Here is a 21,600-nt window from a genome sequence, read left to right on the forward strand (position 1 = left end):
ATCTGCCGCAGCCCTTCTGAAGCCTCCCCACTTCCTCAACCCAACTGTCCCTCCACCTATCTTTGTGTCATCTGCAAACTTAGCAACAATGTCTTCAATTGCTTCATCCAGAACGTTAATGTATAACATAGGACCATGGGAGCAGGACTTAGGCCATTCAGCCCATCATGTCTGCACCACCATTTAATCATGGCCAATAAGTTTCTCACCTCCCATTCTCCCGCTTTCTCCCCATAACCCTAGATCCCTTTGACAATCAAGAACCTATCTATCTCCGTCATAAATATACTCAATGACTTGGCCTTCACAATTTCTGTGGCAGTGAATTCCATAGATTCACTATTCTCTGGTTGAAGACGTTTATCCTTATCTCTTTATCCCTGAGGAACTCCACGAGTCACCAATTGCCATCCTGAAAAAGACCCCTTTGTACCCACTCTTTGCTTTCTGCCACTTGGCTAATTCTCTGTCCATGCCAGTCCTAACACCTGGGACTTTTGTTCATCAGTCACATGTGCAGCACCTTGTCAAAGGCCATCAGGAAATCCAAATAGGTGATGTCTACTGGCTCTCCTTTGCCTAACTTACCTTATCACCTCCTCAAAGAATACTATGAAATTGGTCAGGCATGACCTCCCCTTGATGAAGCCATGCTGATTCAGCCCTATTTGCAGTACTCTGCAATCTCATCCTTATTGATGAACTCTAAAATCTTACCAACGACTAAGGTCAACTCACTGGGTTATGATTAGATTAGATTACTTACAGTGTGAAAACAGGCCCTTCTACTCAACAAGTCCACACCAACCCGCCGAAGTGCAACCCACCCAGACCCATTCGCCTACACCTAATACTAGGGCGATTTAGCATGGCCTATCGCGCACATTTTTGGACTTGGGAGGAAACCAGAGCACTCGAAGGAAACCCATGCAGATACGGGGAGAATGTGCAAACTTCACAGTCAGTCGCCTGAGGCGGGAATTGAACCCGGGTCTCTGGCACTGTGAGGCAGCAGTGCTAACCACTGTGCCACCTGCAAATGGTTTCCAGTATTCTACCTCTCTCTCTCTTCTTAAACAAGGATGTTACATTAGCCATTACTTAAACCTCTGGGACCCTCCCTGACTCCAGTGATCATGAAAGATCACCACCAATGCCTCTACAATCTCTTCAGCTATCTCCTTCTGAACTCTGGGGTGTAGTCCATCTGGCCAAGGTGATTTATCCACCTTCAGACCTTTCAGCAGCCCCAGCATCTTCTCCTTAATGATGGCCACTACACTCATCTCTGCCATCTGAATCTCTTGAAGTTCTGGTATCCTGGTAGTGTCTTCCACCATGAAAACTGATGCAAAGTATCTATTCAGTTCCTCTGCCATTTCTTTGCTTCCCATTACTACTTCTTCAGCATCATTCTCCAATAGTGCAACATTCACTTTTGTCCCTCACTTACATATATGGGAAAACCTCTTGCAATTTTTAAAAATTACTCACTGACTTACTTTCATAGTTCATCACCAACAATTTCTCTACCCCCCCACCCACCTCATATATTGCTTTCTTCAGTTCTCTTCTGCTGGCTTTTGAAGATTTCCCAATCTTTGAACTTCAATTAATCTTCACTGCATTGTAAGCTTTTTCTGTTGTTTTTATGCCTCCCATGATTTCCTTTGTCAACCATAATTGCCTTATCCTCTCTTTAGTCTGTTTTTTCCTTCCTTGGGATGAATTCCTGCTGTGCCTCCCAAATTATGCCCAGAAACCCCTGCCATTCCTGCTCCACCATCTTCCCTGCTAGGCTCCCCTTCCAATCAACTCTGGCTGGCTCCTCCCTCATGTCTTTGTAGTTCCCTTTACTCAATTGTAATATCATTACATCTGATTCCAGCTTCTCCCACTCAAACGAAGGGTCAATTCTGTCATATCATGGTCACTGCCCCCTAGGGGTTCCCCCACCTTAAGCACCCTCATCAAACCTGTCTCATTATATATCGTCAAATCCGGAATTGCTTGTTCCCTAATGGATTCTACTAGAAGCTGCTCCAAAAATCCATCTTGTCAACTTTCCATGAATTCCTTTCACTACCAAACCGATTTTCCCAGTCTACCCGTATTTTGAAGGCCCCCATGATTCCTGTAATAGTGCCTTTCTTACATGACTTTTCCATCTCCTGATTTATTTCCTTCCCCACATCCTGACTACCACTAGGAGGCCTGAACATTACTCCCATCAGGGTCCTCTTTTCCCTTGCAGTTCCTCCTCTACCCACACAGATTCTATAACACAGCTTGCTATTGGTTTAATTTCATTTCTTAAAAACAAGGCAGCCCATCCTCATCTGGTGTCATTAAGGGTTGAAGGTCTCTTTGAGCAGACCTGCTGAGTGAGTTTGTCCTGGTCCTTGCTCTTATGGTTTTATGGTCTAGAATTTTAGATTTGCTTGACCTACCTTTTCCTTTCAGGCGTGTGTAACTTCACTGTGTCCAACTCATCTCCTTCTTTGTTCAGCCAGAGATTGTTTTGTGATTAAGTCATTAATCACAATAATGTTGAAACTCAACACCATGTTCAGCAACAAGTGATTAATAATTAGACATTTGGGAGCTCAGGAACAGAGGAAGATCATTTAGCTGTCGAGCTGATTCTGCCATTTAATAAAAGAATGATTGATCTGTAACCTGACTCCATATCTCTATCTTTGCCCCAAATCCCTTGATACCTTTGCTCACCAGAGCCTCCAATTTAAAATTAGCAGCGGATTTAACATGGATTGCCTTTTCGGGCACATGGCGGTGTGGTAGCGATGCCCTTGGACCAGTCATCCAGAATGCCAGTTTAATGTTGTAGGGCACACATACAAATGGCAGCTGGTGGAACTTAAATTCAATTCATAACTCTGCCATTGAAAAATAATCTTAGTGATAGTGACCACTACAACGATCCTTAATGGTTGTGAAAATCTGCTGTCCCTACCCGGTCTGACCCATAGGGCGGCACGGTGGCTCAGTGGTTAGCACTGCTGCCTCACAGCACCAGGTTCGATCCCAGCCTCGGGTGACTGTCTGTGTGGAGTTTGCATGTTCTCCCCGTGTCTGTGTGGGTTTGCTCCAGGTGCTCCGGTTTCCTCCCATAATCCAAAGATGTGCAGGTCAGGTGAATTGTCCATGCTAAATTGCCCATAGTGCTATGTACATTAGTCAGAGGGAAATGGGCCTAGGTGGGTTACTCTTCGGAGGGTCGGTGTGGACTGGTTGGGCCGAAGGGCCTGTTTCCACACTGTAGGAAATCTAATCATGCGTGATTCCCTCAAGGGAAAGCTCTTAGCGATCCATTGAAATGGCCTAATAATCTGTCTGTTCGAAGGCATGATGTCCACATCCTCAAAAAGAAGAAGAGAACAAAGATATGGAAGAGAATTCAAAGCTTCTATCACACTTTGCATCGAAAAGTATTTCCTAACTTCAATTCTGCAATATTTGATTTGGTTTATAATTGACATAAGTGCCTAGGTACAGTGAAAGGTTTTGTGGAGTACAGACAGATCATACCATACAAAGTCCATCAGAGTAAGAGAACAGATCGAGGAATACAATGTTATGGCAGCAGAGAATATGCACAAAGAGTGAAATCAACATTAAAATTTGAGAGGGCCATTCAGAAGTCTAATAACAGCGGGGAAGAATCTGTTCTTGAACCTGTTGGTACGTGTGTTTAATCTGTTGCATCTTCTACTCAACGGAAGAGGTTGCAAGAGATGAGAACTGGCACGGAGAGGGGTCTTTGAAGATGCTGGCTGCCTGTTGAAGACAGTGCCAAGTACAGATGGAAGTAATGGAAGGAAAGTTGGCTTGCATGATGGATTAGGCCATATTCCCAATTCTTTGTAGTAATATCAGGTCCTAGTTTTGAAGTTATGTTCTTGCTTCTAGGCTCCCCTGCTACCTCTGTCTTTGCTATCAGATCACCCTAATACTTTGATAACGCTAATCAAATCCTGCACGAACCTTCCAAATTACAGCAAATACAACACAACTTGTGTAATCACTATTAATATGTCAAGCCCTGATTCTAAGTATCATTATTTTCTCTCCTTTTGTGAAATGTGAGCAGTGCTGGAAGACAGGCATTTATTACTCATTCCTAATTGCCCTTGAGACAATGGAGGTAAGTGGTTTTCTTGAATTACTGCAGTTCATATAGTGTACATACACCCACAATGCTAATAGAAAGTGAATTCCTGAACTTTGACTCAGCGATACTGAAAAAGTGGTGGTATATTTCCAAGTCAGAATGATATGAAGAAGGAAAAGAACTTGCAAGCGATGGTGTTCTGAGGCATCTGCTGCCCATGTCCTTCTACAGGTAGTGGTTGAGGGTTTGGAAGGTGCTGTTGGTAGAGTCTTAGTGAATTACGGAAGTGTATTTTGTTGCTGGTACATACTGCAACCACCATTGATGGCAGAGGGAGCAAATGTTTATAGTAATGAACAGTGTGCCAATCAACTGGGTAAGTGACTGATATTCCATCACACTCCAGACATGTATCTTGCAGATGGTGGATTGGCTTTGGCAAGTATGGGTGGCATGGTAGTTCAGTGGTTAGCACTGTGACCTCACAGCACCAGAGACCTGTGTTCAATTCCAGCCTTGAGCGACTGTCTGTGTGGAGTTTGCACATTCTCCCTGTGTCTGTGTAGGTTTCCCTGGGTGCTCCAGTTTCCTCCCACAATCCCAAAGATGTGCAGCTTAGGTGGACTAGCCATGGTAATGTGTGGTGGTGGGCCCTGGGGTCTGGGTGGAATGCACTTTAGAGGGCTGGTGTGGGTTTGATGGACCAAATGGCCTCTTACTACACTATAGGGATGCTCACTGAGGAAGGGTCACTTGGCCCACAACGTTAACTCTGATATCTCTCCACAGATCCTGCCAGACCTGCGGAGCTTTTCCTGCAACTTCTATTTTTAATTCTGATTTACAGCATTCACAGTTATTTTGCATGTTTTTATATGGATATGCAATGCAAGCTTCAGACCTTGTCTTGTGGCTATTGTATTTAAGTGGCTGGTAAATCCACATCTCCTTCTCGCTCTCTATTTATATATCTGACATACCAAGGGATTAGTAGGAGTGAAGGGTATTTCACAATGCTTACCACCTGTTGAGATACACAACAGTAGAGATGCAAAAACATTCCACTATCAGTTGCTAAGGAACTGGAATTAGAAACATCCATAATTCACGGAGCGGTTACTTCAACTATGTAGCTCGAAACAACTTGCATATCATATTTTAAAAATGTTATTCACTGAAATCTTAATTTGTGTAATTTACACATCAAGAGGTCTTAGGGGTTGGGGACAAACTGGTTGAAAGTGATGAGAACAATGTGTTTGCATGGAGGGGTAGATCAAATGACCTACTGCAACCATAGCATATGAACACAGTGATCATAACTTCCAGTTGGATATTCCTTTAACTTGGAAAAATGTCTGAGGCTTTTCAAAGAAATATAATTAGATTAGACTTCTTGTGGCATTTTGCACATACTTATATAACACAGAAACTCAGCCTTTTATAGCAAAGAAATTTCAGTAAGTTTAATGACAACTAACTCTGTGAGTATGATATCTCAGATTCACTTTTAGTTTATCTTCTATGCATAAATATGGTAATATTGTGCTATGTGCATAGTGTGCTGATTGATTGGTGAACTGATTTAAATAAAGAACTGTGGATGCTGGAGATTTGAGTCAAATAAAATCAAATTGCTGGAGGAATTCAGCACATCTGGCTGCATCTGTCGAGAGAGAAACTGAGACAACATTTCAAGTCCTGTGGCCCTTAAGGGGGCTGAGTTTCTTCAACAACTTATTTTAGTTTGTCCTACTGACTGACTGCTTGCTTAACAAGCCAGTGTCTGAGAGTAAGAGTTAAAAATCACACAGCACCACGTTATAGTCCAACAGGTTTACTTGGAAGCACTAGTTTACAGAGCGCTGATTGTGGAGAAGCCACCTGATGAAGGAGCAGCGCTTTGAAAGCTAGTGCTTCCAAATAAACCTTTTTGGACTATAACCTGGTGCTGTGTGATTTTTAACTTTGTCCACCCTTGTCCAACACTGGCTTCTCCACTTCGAGAGTAAGAGGACAACTTTCATCCACTGTAACACCATTGCAACATAATAACAGCAGTAGACCATTCAGCCCTCAAGTCATTCTAGACTCACCCTCAATATCATTTCCCCAAGCCCTCTCCAATTCCCTTCACATCATATGGTAATTAGAAATCAATCAAATTTGTTGTGAATTTATTAATGGCTGAGTTTCCATAATCTTCTGGAATAGAAAATGTCAAAGATTTACCATCCCCATCCCAGTCCTGAATGCTGTGTCTCTTGGTTCTAGATTCCCATAGCTAGGACACTCAACATTTACCCTAATCATGTCTTTAAGAATGTGATAATGTTCTATTTGATTACCTCTCATTCTTTTAAACTCCAGAGGAAATGTGCCCCAGTCTCTTCTTGCTCTGCTCAGAGGACAGTCCCACCACCCAATTAATCAGTCTGCAGAAGCTCCTCTGCACTCCAGCTATGACCAGCATATCCTTTCTTTGGCCATCCTTTCTGGCGTATAAACGTAAAGAAATCTTGCTGAAGCTATATGAGGCACTAGAGTCATCGATTCAGAGAGAGGTACAGCATGGAAACATGTCTATGTCAACTATCTATGTCAACCTGATATCCCAAATTAATCTAGTCCCATTTGCCAGCATTTGGCCCATATCCGTCTGAACTCTTCCTATTCATGTACTCATCCAGATGCCTTTTAATTGTTGTAATTATATCAGCCTCCACCACATCCTCTGGCAGCTCATTCCATACATGTACCACACTCTGCATGAAAGAAGTTGCCCTTTAGGACCTTTTTAAATCTTTCCCCTCTCACCTTAAACCTATGCTCTTGTTTTGGACTCCTCTACCATGGAAAAAAGATCTGGCTATTTACACTATCTATGTCACTCATGATTTTATAAACCTCTTATAAGGTCACCCCTCAGCCTCCAAAACACCAGGGAAAATAGTCCCAATCCATTCAGCCTTTCCCTATAGTTCAAACCCTGCAAACCCTGGCAACACCCTTACAAGGATTCACCCTTTCAATTTGTGGGTGGCACGGTGGCACTGCTGCCTCACAGCGCCAGAGACCTGGATTCAATTCCCGCCTCAGGCGACTGACTGTGTGGAGTTTGCACGTTCTCCCTGTGTCTGCGTGGGTTTCCTCCGGGTGCTCCGGTTTCCTCCCACAGTCCAAAGATGTGCGGGTCAGGTGAATTGGCCATGCTAAATTGCCCGTAGTGTTAGGTAAGGGGTAAATGTAGGGGTATGGGTGGGTTGTGCTTCGGCGGGTCAGTGTGGACTTGTTGGGCCAAAGGGCCTATTTCCACACTGTAAGTAATCTAATCTAATTTCAACAGCATCTTTCTGATAGCAGAGTCAGACCACAGCTGGAATACTGTCAACAGTAAGATCCCCTTACCTCAGAAAAGATGTACTAGCGTTGGAAGCAGTCCAGAGTAGGTTCACTAAGTTGATCCTGGGTATGGTGGGATTTTCTCATAAGGAGGGCTGAATTAGATTGGGCATGTACTCATTGAGAGGAGAGCTTAATGAAACAGTGCAACTTGTGTAATCTCTCTCGATATGTCAAACATTTATTCTAGGTATTATTATTTTCTCTCCTTTTGTGGAAATGCAAGCAGTGCGTAAGACAAGCATTCTTAGGGGGCTAAAAGGGTAGCCAGGACAGATTGCTTTCTCTTTGGGAAGAGTCTAGGACCAGAGCATAATCTCAGAGTAAAGGATCGCACATTTACAACAGCAATGTCGCCTCTCAAAAGGTAGTGAATCTATGGAATTCTTTACCACAAAGTGGTGTAGAGGCTGCATTGTTAAATATATTCATGGCTGAGATGGACAGATTCTGAATCAGGAAGGAGAACAAGGGTAATAGGGAAAAGGCAGGAAAGAGGAATTGAGGATGATCAGACCAGCCATGATTTTATTGAGCAGACTCACAGAACTGAATGGCCTACTTCTGTACCAATATCTAATGATTTTATGATCAAGGGACCAGAGCTCACACAACATTCTAGATTCAATCACACGAATGTCTTTATAACTGAAGAAAGTCTTTTTTTAATCCTGTACTCAAATCTTCCTGCTTTAAAGGTGAACCTTCTGAAATGCTTACAGCACCTGCTTTTAGTTTTTAGTGACTCATGAGCAAGAACACCTAGGTCCCTTGGACATCAACACTGTCCAGCCTTCCACCATTTAAGAAATACTCCGTTCCTTCTTCCAAAATGGACAACCCCATGCTCCATCTGGGACACACTTGACCACTCACTCAGGCTGCCTAAAACCAATTGAAGCCTGTTTGTACGCTCCTCACAGCTCATCTTTCTAGCAAGTTTTGTATCACTTGTAAACTTGAAAATATTACTAATGGTTCCCCCATGTCAAAATCATTGATATAAATTGATAACAACTGGGGCCCAAGTATTGATCCGTGCAGTATCCCACTGGTTACAGTCTGCTAACCTGACAATGGTTCCTGAACTCTGCTTTCTAAATTATCCCCAATTACATGCAGTTTAATTTCATTTACCGATCATCCAAAATTTTCTTAAAATTCAAATATTACACATTTACCGATTCCCCAGTATCTAGCCTTCTAATAGTAATCCATCAGCTTTGTCAAACATAATTTCCCCCTCATATATCCACATTGACTTTTTCCATTCAGACATTAATTCTCATTGAACATTTTTTAATTGTGTAGCATCTTTCTGAGATCTGAGCAATGTAACAGACACTAAGATAAAAAGGAGATCGTGGGAAAGGTGACTGGGTCAGAGAGATGAATTTTAAAGAGAGTATTAAATGATATGGGACAGAGAGGTATATTTTTATTTAAATCTGAGATATGGAAGTTGCTGGCTACTATTGTATTTATTGACCATCCCTAGTTGCCCGGGGGCGGTTAAGCATCAACAACATTACTGTGAGTCTGGAGTCACATGTACACCAGACCAGGTGAGAACATGCAGCACACAACTGTACAGCACAGGAAGAGGCCTTTCGGCCCACAATTTTATGACAAACATAATGACAAATTAAACTAATCCCATCTGCCCGCCCTCGGTCCATATCCCTCCATTCCTTGCATATTCATGTGCTTGTCTAAAAGTCCCTTTAACACACCATTGTATCTGCCTTCACCACTACCTCTGCCCATGCGTTCCACATTCCTACCACTCTCTGTGTAAAAAAAACTTGTCCCTCACATCATCTTTGAATTTTCTCCCTCTCACCTTAAATGCATGCCCCCTAGTTTTAAACATTTCAAATCTTGGAAAAAGCTTCTGACGGTCAACACCATCTATACATCTCATAATTTTATAGACTTCTATCAAGTCTTCCTTCAGCCTCCGCTGCTCCAGAGAAGACCATCCGGGTTTTTCTAGATTATCCACACAGCTCATACCCTCTAGTCCAGGCAACGTCCTGGTGAACCTCTTCTGCACCCTCTCCAAAGCATCCACATCCTTCCTGTCATGGGGAGACCAGAAATAAGTGCAAAAAAAGTTTAGTATGCAGGTACAGCAAGTGAGGATGGCAATTTCCTTCCCTGAAGACAATTAGTGAACTAGATGAGGTTTTTTTTGGTCCTTCTGAGAATCAGCAATGCTTTTACAGTCATCATTTGAATCTTAATTCCAGATTTTTACTGAATTCAAGTTCCACCATCTGCTATGGAGGGATTTGAACCTCAGATCCGAGATCATTACTGGGTACATGGATTCCTATTCTAGTGATAATACCACTAGGGACCACTGGAACAGAATGCTTAAAGCAAGCTTGCAAACAATTGGAATAGAGAACTCTGATGAACTTGCCTTGAAGTGCTCCCAATATCTTTCCTGAAAGAAGGTAATCAGCGCTGTAAACAATACTCGAGATGTGGCCTCACCCTGTGCCCTCTATAACTGAAGACTAACATCCCTACTTTTGTCTTCAATTCCCCTCGAGATAAATGGTAACATTCTTTTGGCTTTCCTGATTACTTGCTGTGTCTGCCGTCTCATCTGTTTGCGATTCATGCACTGGGACACCCAGAGCTTTTGCATCTCAAAGTTCTGTAATTTCTCACCATTTAAATGATATGCTTCCTTTTTATTTTTCCTGTCAAATTGACAATTTCACATTCTCTCTCATTGTATACCATTTTCCATTCACCACTCATTTAGCCTATCTGTATGTTTTCATAGACCCCCTTATGGCCTCTTTACAACTTATTTACCCAACAAAGGGTTGTCAGTAAATTTGATAAACGTACCTTCCTGAATTATTCAGAAACTTGGAGAGCCTGGAATGCCTCCATTGTTTTCCATATGGCGATGTCTCAGACAACCTGCAGGAGGCAGTGGCGAACCACATTGTCCATGAATAGATTAATCTTGGGAAGTCGAGGCCAAACGCTTGGAACTGTAGACAGGGGAACAGATGATGGTTTACACGGTAATATGATCCCCTGCACAGCCTTTGTTATCTACCTCTTTCTGGCTTTCATACATCAGCTCGTGTCAACTAAGAGAATTCTACACTAACCATGCACCAGTGCCTGCAGAGTGAATACAGCCTGGCTTGTTGCTATATATGGAAAAAGACAGGAAGACAAATTGACGTTCATTTTTAGAACGGGAATGTGCAGTTATGACTGAAGGGTGCTTGCTGGAGTTTTTATTAGGACATTCATTCAATATTACCTTAAATATTCGCAAAGCGGGCATTTGATGAGGTTCAATGTTCCTTGGATGCAAACAACAACAACTTAGATTTCTGTGACACCTCTTGCTGTGAAACTTTCCAAGAAATTTCTTTGGGGTGTCAATTGATAAACAAAACCCCGAGACGCTTTGGAAAGCAAAGGAGAGATGATCAAAAGTTTGGCTAATGAGTTAGGGGCATCTTAAAACTTGTTAACAAAAATATAAATTTTATCCTGAAAACTGGAAAACATTAACAGCAGGATTCTAATCACTCACCTTGCAGTTTTGTTAAACAAATTACCAAGGAGCGAGAGGTTTACGGAGGGAAACTCCAGAGTTTGGGTTGAGGGCTTGGCCAAAAAGTGGTAATGAAGTATAACAGCATCTTCAGTGGGTTTGTAGATGCAGGGGAGGTAGGGAGAGCTAGGACCATAGAGGGATTTTGAAAAATGGATGGGAATTATATGTTACCAAGTTCCAAACTATTGACCATGATTGACACTCTGATGAAACTTCACAAGAGGTGCGATAGAAATCTGAGTTTTAGATTTGATTCCCTACAGTATGGAAACAGGCCATTAGGCCCAACAAGTCCACACTGAACCTCCGAAGAGTAACCCACCTAGACACATTTACCTATCCTATATTTACCCCTAATTAATGCACCTAACAGTATGGGCAATTTAGCACGGCCAATTCACCTATTCTGCACATCTTTGGATTGTAGGAGGAAACCGGGAAAAACCCATGCAGACATGGGGAGAATGTGCAAACTCCACACAGATAGTTGCCTGTGGCTGGAATCAAACCCAGGTCCCTGGCACCGTGAGGCAGCAGTTCTAACCACTGAGCCATGGTGCTGCCCATGGTGTTGCCCATGGTGCTCGTTGTTGTCTGTGCCCAAGGGATGGGGAGCCACAAGGAAACCACATCAAATATCCACTTTGAGAATAATTATTCACCTCTGGATCAATAGTCTAGGGATAACACCACAAGGTCCAGTTTTTTGACATCCTTCTGAAAGCACAGTGCCCCAAATTGAACCCTAGCTGAGGCCGAACCAGTTTCCCTTTTCTCAATATTGCCACCCATCCCAGTATCACCTTTCCTTGTAACAGCTTTGTGACAGTAATTGCCCCTGCTTGTGCGATTTCAGTGACATCGGAAACTAAAAGACGAGTGTTTTAATTTCTTTTTCCCTCATGACAGCCTCATATATGAAGTGTGCCACAGCTGTTTCAAGAAGCAAGCTAAACTCCATCGTTGTGGACAGTGCAAGTTTGCACACTACTGTGACCGGACCTGTCAGAGAGCAGCATGGACCGAGCACAAGAACGAGTGTGTCGCCACCAGGAACTATGGCCAGCCCACCAATGAGACTGTCAGGTGAGTCTGAGATGCTGCTCTTACCACCTTGCAGGAGCTACATCGAAAGGCTAAAGGGATTGAAGGGAGGGTGGATAGAGTGGAGATCGCATATTTAAATACATAGCTCAGATCAAAAGTCTAGAAGTATTACTAATCATGGAGAATGATCACTTTCCAGCTACTGAATGGTGCACTCAGAGCAGGTCCTCAAAACAAAGTAGGAGTTTTCCATTTATTTGGGATAAACTGTGAACATAGATCATAGGAGCAGTAGCAGACTATTCAGCCCATTGGTCTGAATCCTCAGATTCACTACCCCCTGACAGAAGACATTCCTTTTATTGCTATCTTAAATATGATTTAATAGAGTGACATGTTTGAGTTAGCCAAGACCTTACTTGATTGCCTGAGGAGGCTGGAGAGGAATTTTCCCAGGCTGTTTCCTCAAAGGGCGACATCATTTTAGCTTGCTTCTTAACTTTGCTCTTTCAGGAGGTTGCGAGAGTTGTTTTTTAATCTTTGTTATTAATGTCGTGTGGGCATACCTTGCAAGGCCAGCATTTTCTGCCCAGTCTTAATGGCCCTCGAACAAAGCAGCTTGTGAGGCCTATTCAAAGGCCAGTGAAGAGTCAAGCAACGGTTTGGAATCACAGTAGACCAGGCCAGGTAGGGATGGCAGGTTTCCTTCCCTTAGGAGTATTAGTGAACCAAACAAGTTTTCAACAATAATTGATGGTAATTACATTGTCACCATCACTGAAACAAGTTTTCACTGAAATTAAACTCCTCCAGAGACCATGAGGAGATTTGAACCTATGTCCCAGAAGCATTAGCCAAGCCCTCTGCATTATTAGTGCAGTGACATTACTGTTATGCCCATGTAAAGCTTAATTAGGCAGGCTTATAGCACTACCTGATCCTTTCCTAACCTTTTATTTGTTTCTCTCAAAAACTCTGAGATGAAATTAATCTTTTCCATCGGAGATTTTGAAAAAGGGAACTCAACTTTGCAAATTCCCAGTAGTAATGAGCATAGTTATAAAAGCAATCAATTTTATATTAAACTCAGGTCTTAGAGAAATAAGGATTGACATATTTTGCCCCTGGCAGTTCTAATAGGGTCCCCTTTATCCAGCCATCTTTCCATTCACTATGAAGGCCATTCCTTATCTGGTTTTAGAGAACTTGTTTTATGGTAGAGTGGTGGTTGGTGAACAATAATATTCAATTTTCTATCTAGAGAACCATGGAAATGATACAGCACAGAAGAAAACCATTCAGCCATCTTGTCCATGCTGACCCAAAGACACTCATTTGCACTTTCTAATCCCATCTTCCTGAACACAGCTTAAGATGCAGATTCAGATACTTTTTAAAGAGACTTTAGGGTCTCTGTCTCCACTAACAACTCAGACAGTGAATTCCAGACACCCACCATCCTCTGCATACAAAATTCCTCATGTCCCCTCTAATCCTCTGCCACTCAGCTTGAATCTATGAACCCTAGTTTTTGAACTCTCCACCGGGGAAATAACTTCCTCTTTCTACCCTATCTCTATTCCCCCATACTTCAATCATGTCGCCCCCTCAGTCTTGTCTGTTCCAAAGAAAACAATCCCAATCTTTCCAACCTCTCCTCATAGCTACAATTCTCTAGCCCTGGCATCATTTTAGTAAACCTTCCCTACACTCTCTCCAGAGCGAGTATGTCCTGTAATGTGATGACCAGAACTGCACAGAATGCTCCCGAGAAGCTGGTGGGACTATGCGGTTGAGGCAGGAGTAGGAGTTAGGTAGGAAATGCCTACTTCGCCATGACGATATCATAGCTACCTGTGTGGCTGAGGATTCCTGGTTAGGTTAAGTCACCAGTTATTATAAGACTATAAGACATAGGAGTGGAAGTAAGGCCATTCGGCCCATCGAGTCCACTCCGCCATTCAATCATGGCTGATGGGCATTTCAACTCCACTTACCATCATTCTCCCTGTAGCCCTTAATTCCTTGTGACATCAAGAATTTATCAATCTCTGCCTTGAAGACATTTAGCGTCCCGGCCTCCACTGCACTCTGCGGCAATGAATTCCACAGGCCCACCACTCTCTGCCTGAAGAAATGTCTCCGCATTTCTGTTCTGAATTTACCCCCTCTAATTCTAAGGCTGTGTCCACAGGTCCTAGTCTCCTGGGCTTGGTGTTCACATTGCATCCATTCAAGAGCTGCAGAATGACTGAAGGATGAAGATACTGATGAAGATTCTGGAAAGTGAAACTAGGCGGTCATATCGTGTCAGTTTTGATCAGGCATCAGCAGTTTGATCTGGGTGTGAAGCAAAGTTTAAAAGCTTAGTTAGGACATGGGAGCCACTGAGAGGAATTGCATTACGAGAAGAGTGAGGGGCAGAGCAAGGTATCCTTGTTAAGCCAGGAAGAGCGCTCTGATCCTGTTGGTAACATTGGCATTAACATGGATCTGGATGACTTTATCAGGCCATGATTTTGCCATCTTAGTTATGCCTTTGGTAGTTGGCAGTGGCAGCTTTTCCATATTTGATGCAAAATCAGTTAAGATGGGGGTGAGATGGGGGGACAGGATGAGTGACAGGATGATGTCAAATGCATGACCATTCCCGTCTATGCTATCCTAACCCAGCCCTGTGATTCCTGATAGTGTAGGGATCATCCAAGAGGTAACATTGCTCAACAGAAGGTCTGTGCTGTGTGATTTCCGGAGCTCGGTTTTGCCTGGTCTATGCTAGAATGTAGAAAATTAAGGGGTAACCTAATCAAAATCTTCCAGGCATTATCAGGAAAAGACAGGGTAAATATAGATAGATACCTTCACTGGTTGGGGATTCTAGAATGAGGGATGCAGATCATTCAGGAGAGATGTTTGGAAGCACTTCTACACACAAAGGGTGGGAGAGTCATAGGGTTATAGATATATACAGCAAGGAAACAAACCCTTTGGTCTAACTCTTTCATGCAATTGATGTTGGATCAGTTGTTAATTGTAAAAGTATTAAGGGATATAGGGCTAAGGCAAGTATATGGAGTTGGGACACAGGTTAGACATGATCTCACTGAATGGTGGAACAGACTTAAGGAGCTGAATGCCCTGTTCCTGTGATGCAATGAATTCTTTTTCCAGTCACAGGATGGTGACATTGGTGGCTGGGCCAAGGTTGACTACCCAATCCTCATTCAGAAAATTCTATTGAGCTGCCTTCTTGAACCACCATAGTTCATGTGGGAGGCACAGTGGCTCAGCAGCTCAGCAGTTAGCGCTGCTGCCTCACAGCGCCAGGAACCTGGGTTTGATTCCAGCCTCAGGCGACTGTCTGTGTGGAGTTTGCACATTCTCCCTGTGTCTATGTAGATTTCCTTTGGGTGCTCCGGTTTCCTCCCACAGTCCAAAGATGTGCTGGTTAAGTAGATTGGCCATGCTAAGTTGCCCGATAGTGTCCAGGGATGTGAAGGATTGGTGGATTACCCATGGGAAAATGCAGTGATAGGGTAGTGTGAAGGTTCTGGGTTGGATACGCTTGGGATTGTTGTTGAGAACTCAAATGGCTTGCTTCCACACTACAGAGATTCTATGTATGTGGTGTAGTTAAACCCACAGTACTGTTAGAGGATAAGTTCCAGGATTTTTACCCAGCAACAATAAAGAGACAGTGGTGTATTCCCAAGTCTGAAACATGAGTGTTTTGAGAAATGTTTTATTCCCACTTTGCCTGATCTGTTGGATCTATACTCGATATCAATATTCCAAAGCAGTTATAACAACAGTGAATACCGAATTTCTCTTTCTTGAAGCAAGGTGCATGACAAAATACTGCAATAATATTACTATGTCACAAGCTGATGGTACAATGCTTACAATTGCAAGTGATGCAGAATACATGGGCTTATTTGAGGATCAGAACAAAACAGATGATCACCTCTGTTCCTGAGCTAGCTAACTATTGTTCTGAGGCACAGGTTCCTTTTCCATGAATGTGGCCTGTGTGACACTGTCCAATCTTCAGAGACTGATAGGTTTTACCACTGGCAAACATTACAAGAGTATAATTTCTTCAATGGTCCAGTTAATCTTTATCTTGTTAATAAAATTGCTTGTTTCTCCTAGAAAGAGGGTTATCTCTCGACTTTAATGAACCTTGACTTCAGGCCAACCCAACAAACCGTGACCTCAGGCCAGTCTGTTTGGATTGCTTGTGCCAGCTATTTCCTTATAGTTTCCATGTCATCCAATCACCCATAATGATATTACTGCAGCACTCTGTAACAATGGCAGGTGATTAGAAGGTTCACAGCTAGTGCCCTGTGTCTGCTGTAAACAGAACTTGAGCCAGACCCTCTGCATCACCACTTTAATCCATCACTGATTGAGCTGTAAACACACATATCCTTTCAGAAAACACAGGAAGCTCTTACGAAGTCCCAGGAACCATCTAATGGCTAGGTCACCTTCTGACCTACTGACTCTTTTTACCAAGGTTTTTGTTTCTCGTTTTGGTTAACCCAATAAACTTAGGGTTACCAATTCAAGCAGAACTGACAGCTCATGGTACTCCCCTGTATCTGATACCCTTCCCCATGTAAGTGGTAGCGATCTTGCATTTGGAAGGTGCTGTTGAAATAATTACTATTATGTGTATTACCAGGCCTGAAAGTAGCATAGAAGCAAATCCAACAGTAATGTTCTAAAGCTAACTGGTTACATATACTTAAGGGTGAATTACTTTGGGGGCTACAAGGCAGGGACAGAGACCTGGTGTCATTTGGATAACACCTTTCAAACACTGCCATAGTCTCAACGAACCCGCTGTGCTAAGTGATTTGATGGAGTTATAGCGCTTTTAACAGCATAGAATAAGGACCTTCGGCCCGTAGTGCTCCTGCCAGTCATTTGGGCACATGAACAAAGAACAAGAGAAGGCCACTCAGCCCTTCGAGCATGCTCCATCATTCAATAATGTGGAGGTGCTGGTGTTAGACTGGGGTGGACAAAGTTAAAAATCACACAACACCAGGTCATAGTCCACCAGGTTTATTTGGAAGCACTAGCTTTTGGAGCACCGCTCTTTCATGAGGTAGCTGTGGAGTAGGATCGTAAGATACAGAATTTATAGCAAAAGATCATAGTGTCATGCAACTGAAATGATATATTGAACATACTCCCACACTCACTCAGATGCTCTCTCATACACACACTCTCTGTTAGACACATGCACACATATCCCCACACACTCACACCAACACAACCACCTTCTCACAGGCTTATACTCCATCACACTTACACACACACTCTACCAAGTATGCGAACACGCAAACACACACTCTCACGTACACACACACACACACACACACACACACACACACACACACACACACACACACACACAAGTCTATGAGGTGAATTTGCAGTTGAAGAATTGTAGTTGCAGATACATTCTATTTTGTTTAAAGAGCACACAATCTGCAGGCAGTCAATCCATGTAACATTTTATAAATTTCTACTTTGGAAATAGAACCAGTTTGGCTCAAGTTTGGGATACAGACAGAGTCACACCTTTAATTCATTGTCTGAGCCAAGATGTCACCTTTCTTTATAAAACCTTAAGTTATCTCGAGAATGTGACTAGAAAGAAGTTCTGGGATTTACATATTAATTAAAACCTGCAGCCCATTCTAAAAGACGAAAGACATAACAGCAATGTACATCTGTTCAATATATCATTCCAGTTGCATGACACTGATCTTTTGCTAGAAATTCTGTGTCTTATGATCCTACTCCACAGCTACTTTATGAAGGAGCAGTGCTCTGAAAGCTAGTGTTTCCAGATAAACCTATCGGACTATAACCTATAACCAGGTGTTGCGTGATTTTTAACAGAAACTATTCAGTAAGATTAACCTCAATTCTACTTTCCATCAGATTCTCAATAATTTTCCATCTCCTTGGTGATCAAACATCCATCTATTCTAATTACATTTCCCAATACTTGGCCCATAGCCTTGTATTCAATGGCATTTCAAATGCTCATCTACATTGTTCTTAAATGCCTTGAGGGTTTCAGTCTCTCCGGCAGTGAGTTCCAAATATCCACAATCCTCTGGGTGTAGAAATCTTTCTTCAAATCCCCTCTGAACTTCCAACTCCTTATCTTAAAACTGTGCCCCTTATGAAGGGGAGAAGTCCTACTCTCTGTACCTTGCTTATGCTGCTCAGAACTTTGTACACCCCAATCAGATCCCCTCTCAGCATTCTCTGCTGGAGAAATGACTCGATATTTTGGCGTTGCTTTCAGGCTGGCTTCCCGTATTCTGTGGCGAATGGCGAGAGAGGGAGACAATGTTTCTGAAGACCGTCTCTCATCCTTTGCGGATCTCCAGGATCACGTGGATGACCTGAGTGAGGAAGAGAAGAGGCAGCTCATGTCAGACGTTGAAGTTTTGCACAAGTATTGGCGCTCAAATGATCAGCACTTTGACAGTCAATCCATATCCCATATATTTGGCGTGGTAAGTCGTGTGGAAACTGTGACCGCAGCTTGTTAAACAAAGTTACTGCTAAAAATGACTTTCAGTGATAAATGTCACACGTGTATTATGCTGCACAAAGTTGAGAAGATTTACCAGACTGATTCCTGAGATGGCATAAAGTTAAAAATAACGCAACGCCAGGTTATAGTCCAACATGTTTAATTGGAAGCACACTAGCTTTCGGAGCGCCGCTCCTTCACCAGGTTGTTGTGGAGGATACAATTGTAAGACACAGAATTTATAGCAAAAGTTCTGAGTCTTACAATTGTGTCCTCCACAACCACCTGATGAAGGAGCAGCGCTCCGAAAGCTAGTGCTTCCAAATAAACCTGTTGGACTATAACCCGGTGTTGTGTGGTTTTTTAACTTTGTACACCCCAGTCCAAGGAGAAAGTGAGGACTGCAGATGCTGGAGATCAGAGCTGAAAAATGTGTTGCTGGAAAAGCGCAGCAGGTCAGGGATGTGTCTGTTGAGAACGTGGCTCGCGTCCTGCAATCTTCTTCCTGACCTTTCCACTCCCACCCCCTCTCCGGCCTATCACCCTCACCTTAACCTCCTTTCTCCTATAGCATTCCCAACACCCCTCCCCCAAGTCCCTCCTCCTTACCTTTTATCTTAGCCTGCTTGGCATACCCTCCTCATTCCTGAAGAAGACCTTCTGCCCGAAACGTCGATTCTCCTGCTCCTTGGATGCTGCCTGACCTGCTGCGCTTTTCCAGCAATACATTTTTCAGCTCACACCCGAGTCCAACATGGGCATCTCCAAATCCTGAGATGGCATGACTGACATAGAAAAGAGGCTGGATCAGTTAACACTGAATTCGCCGGAGTTAAAAGAAAGAGGGGGAGATCTCACAGAAACCTATAAAGTTTGAACAGGACTCCACAAGGTTAATGTAGGACGGATGTTCCCAATGACTGGGGAACTCAGAACCAGAGATGACAGACTAAGGATTGAAATAAGGAAAAACGTCTTCACCCAGAGAGTGGCGAACCAGTGGAATTCTGTGCTGCAGACCCCAAAACATTGAGGCCAAAATAGTGAATGATTTCAAGGAGGAGTTAGATATAATTCCTCAGGATAAGGGGTCAAAGCAGAGGGGAGAGGAGACCACATTGTGAGCAGCGAATGCAGCAGACTAGATTGAGTGGATACTTCAGCGAAAAATGTTTTGGAGAAAATAGTGCGAAAGTTTGGCAGTCAGGCAGTTCAAGCTATATCACATGTTGGAATGGGTCTTCGGAATATCCAGGGTGGTGTGGGTGTGTGTAATTTCAAGGACATACTGGCACTGAATTTTAGGATGGTCTGTAAGTACCCTTGCTATTCAGAAAACGTGGAGGATATACTGGGGTAATATATATGGGATATAGGCAAAAGTGGAGTAATTGCTCTCAGGTATTATGAAGAATTTATCAAAGAAATTGGGAATAATGTATTGGATCAATAATTAGGTAATATAAACGAGGAAGTGAGTGTGTTTCACTGCCTTTGAGTTAGCTGCTGCATTCCAACACTTCTGAATGACTTTGCCCTTCTCTTTGTACAAATGTGCTCTTTGCGCCACCTACAGGTGGTGATAGAATAATTCAGTCTTGGAAAAGGACCTGCAAGAGTTTCCCGTGGGATTACCCCGCAGCACAGATTGGTACAATTTCAGAAGAGTTTAGATTAGAGTGGTGCTGGAAAAGCACAGCAGTTCAGGCAGCATCCGAGGAGCAGGAAAATTTCACAAGAGGAAATCTCACATAGAGACCACTGTGTCTGGTTCAGGAGATTGAACTAGAAATCTGATATGAGATTGGGAATGAGGCTGTTGGGAATTTAGGTTAGGATCCCTTGTGAGGAACTGATCCCAGTTCTGCTTCAGTGCATACAGTCATGAGGCCTCAGAATTTCCTGGAGTCTGTGACATCAGTACAATGCACTAGTATTTTACATCACTTCATACACTAACATACAGGAGCATGATTAGACCATCCACACATGAGCCTGCTCTGCCATTTGATCTAATTAAGCCTTTAACTCTATCTTCCTGTCTATCTCCTTTGCCCTTTGACTCTCCTGTCAATCAGGAAGCTATCTTCCTCAGCCTTATAAATATTCACCAATTACCTGAAATGAAGTTGATTATCCTAGCACCAACTTGTGGCCATAACCAAACCACCTGCAATGCAAATTTTACAGAGGAATGCTGTTTTACAAATCCTGATGACTTAGATATGAAAGGTAAATGGAATGTAACTCACATAATACAAAAGTTTCTTAATATTTTGAAAATGTCTTTGTCATTGTGTGTGGACCTTGCTTCATGTACTTCAGAAACATTGACAATTCTTGGCACAGATGGATGTTATTTAGCACATTTGGTTGAATTTCCCTCTCCCTGGATGTATGACAAGGATGAATAATTGAGTAAGTTATTTTTAGAAAGACATCCATTTTGGCCACTTCAGCAGTTAAGCACTGGGTGAAAAGGTCTATTGGAAACTGTCTTGGCCTGCCAATAATTGGGGGCCTGAAGAGTTGAATTAATGACCACTTAAGGACTTCAAGTCACCACCAGAACGACGACTTGCATTCCCTGAAAAGTGGCTGGTCAGAAAATTAGGGCCACTTGCCTGATCGGCAGGGATAGGTACTGAGGGGTCTCCACTTGAAAATCAAGCCCAACCCTCGGCCTTGTCTCTGACTCCTGGAATCCATCCCGTGATGAAGTCCCCCCACAGTGCCCACCCCACTAGAATTGAAACAGGAAGACTTATGCTTTCACCTTTGGATCACTTAATGATTAGGCTTCAATCGATGGTCTTTAGGGCCCAGAATCTGCCCTTGAAAATACTC

At 42.9% G+C, this 21,600-nt stretch overlaps 1 protein-coding gene across 2 annotated transcripts in view; it reads left to right on the top strand.

Annotated features, from left to right (window-relative positions):
* Positions 1 to 21,600, top strand: part of LOC132825231 (histone-lysine N-methyltransferase Smyd1-like) — a 68,382-nt gene that overhangs the window by 13,504 nt on the left and 33,278 nt on the right. For both annotated transcript variants that reach the window (XM_060840351.1, XM_060840418.1), the window contains exons 2-3: positions 12,045 to 12,221; positions 18,520 to 18,733. In XM_060840351.1, the coding sequence (XP_060696334.1) occupies positions 12,045 to 12,221; positions 18,520 to 18,733 (391 nt within the window). The remainder of the gene's footprint in view (positions 1 to 12,044; positions 12,222 to 18,519; positions 18,734 to 21,600) is intronic.

This window comes from Hemiscyllium ocellatum, chromosome 1 (genome assembly GCF_020745735.1).
Source record: "Hemiscyllium ocellatum isolate sHemOce1 chromosome 1, sHemOce1.pat.X.cur, whole genome shotgun sequence".
NCBI lineage: Eukaryota > Metazoa > Chordata > Chondrichthyes > Orectolobiformes > Hemiscylliidae > Hemiscyllium > Hemiscyllium ocellatum.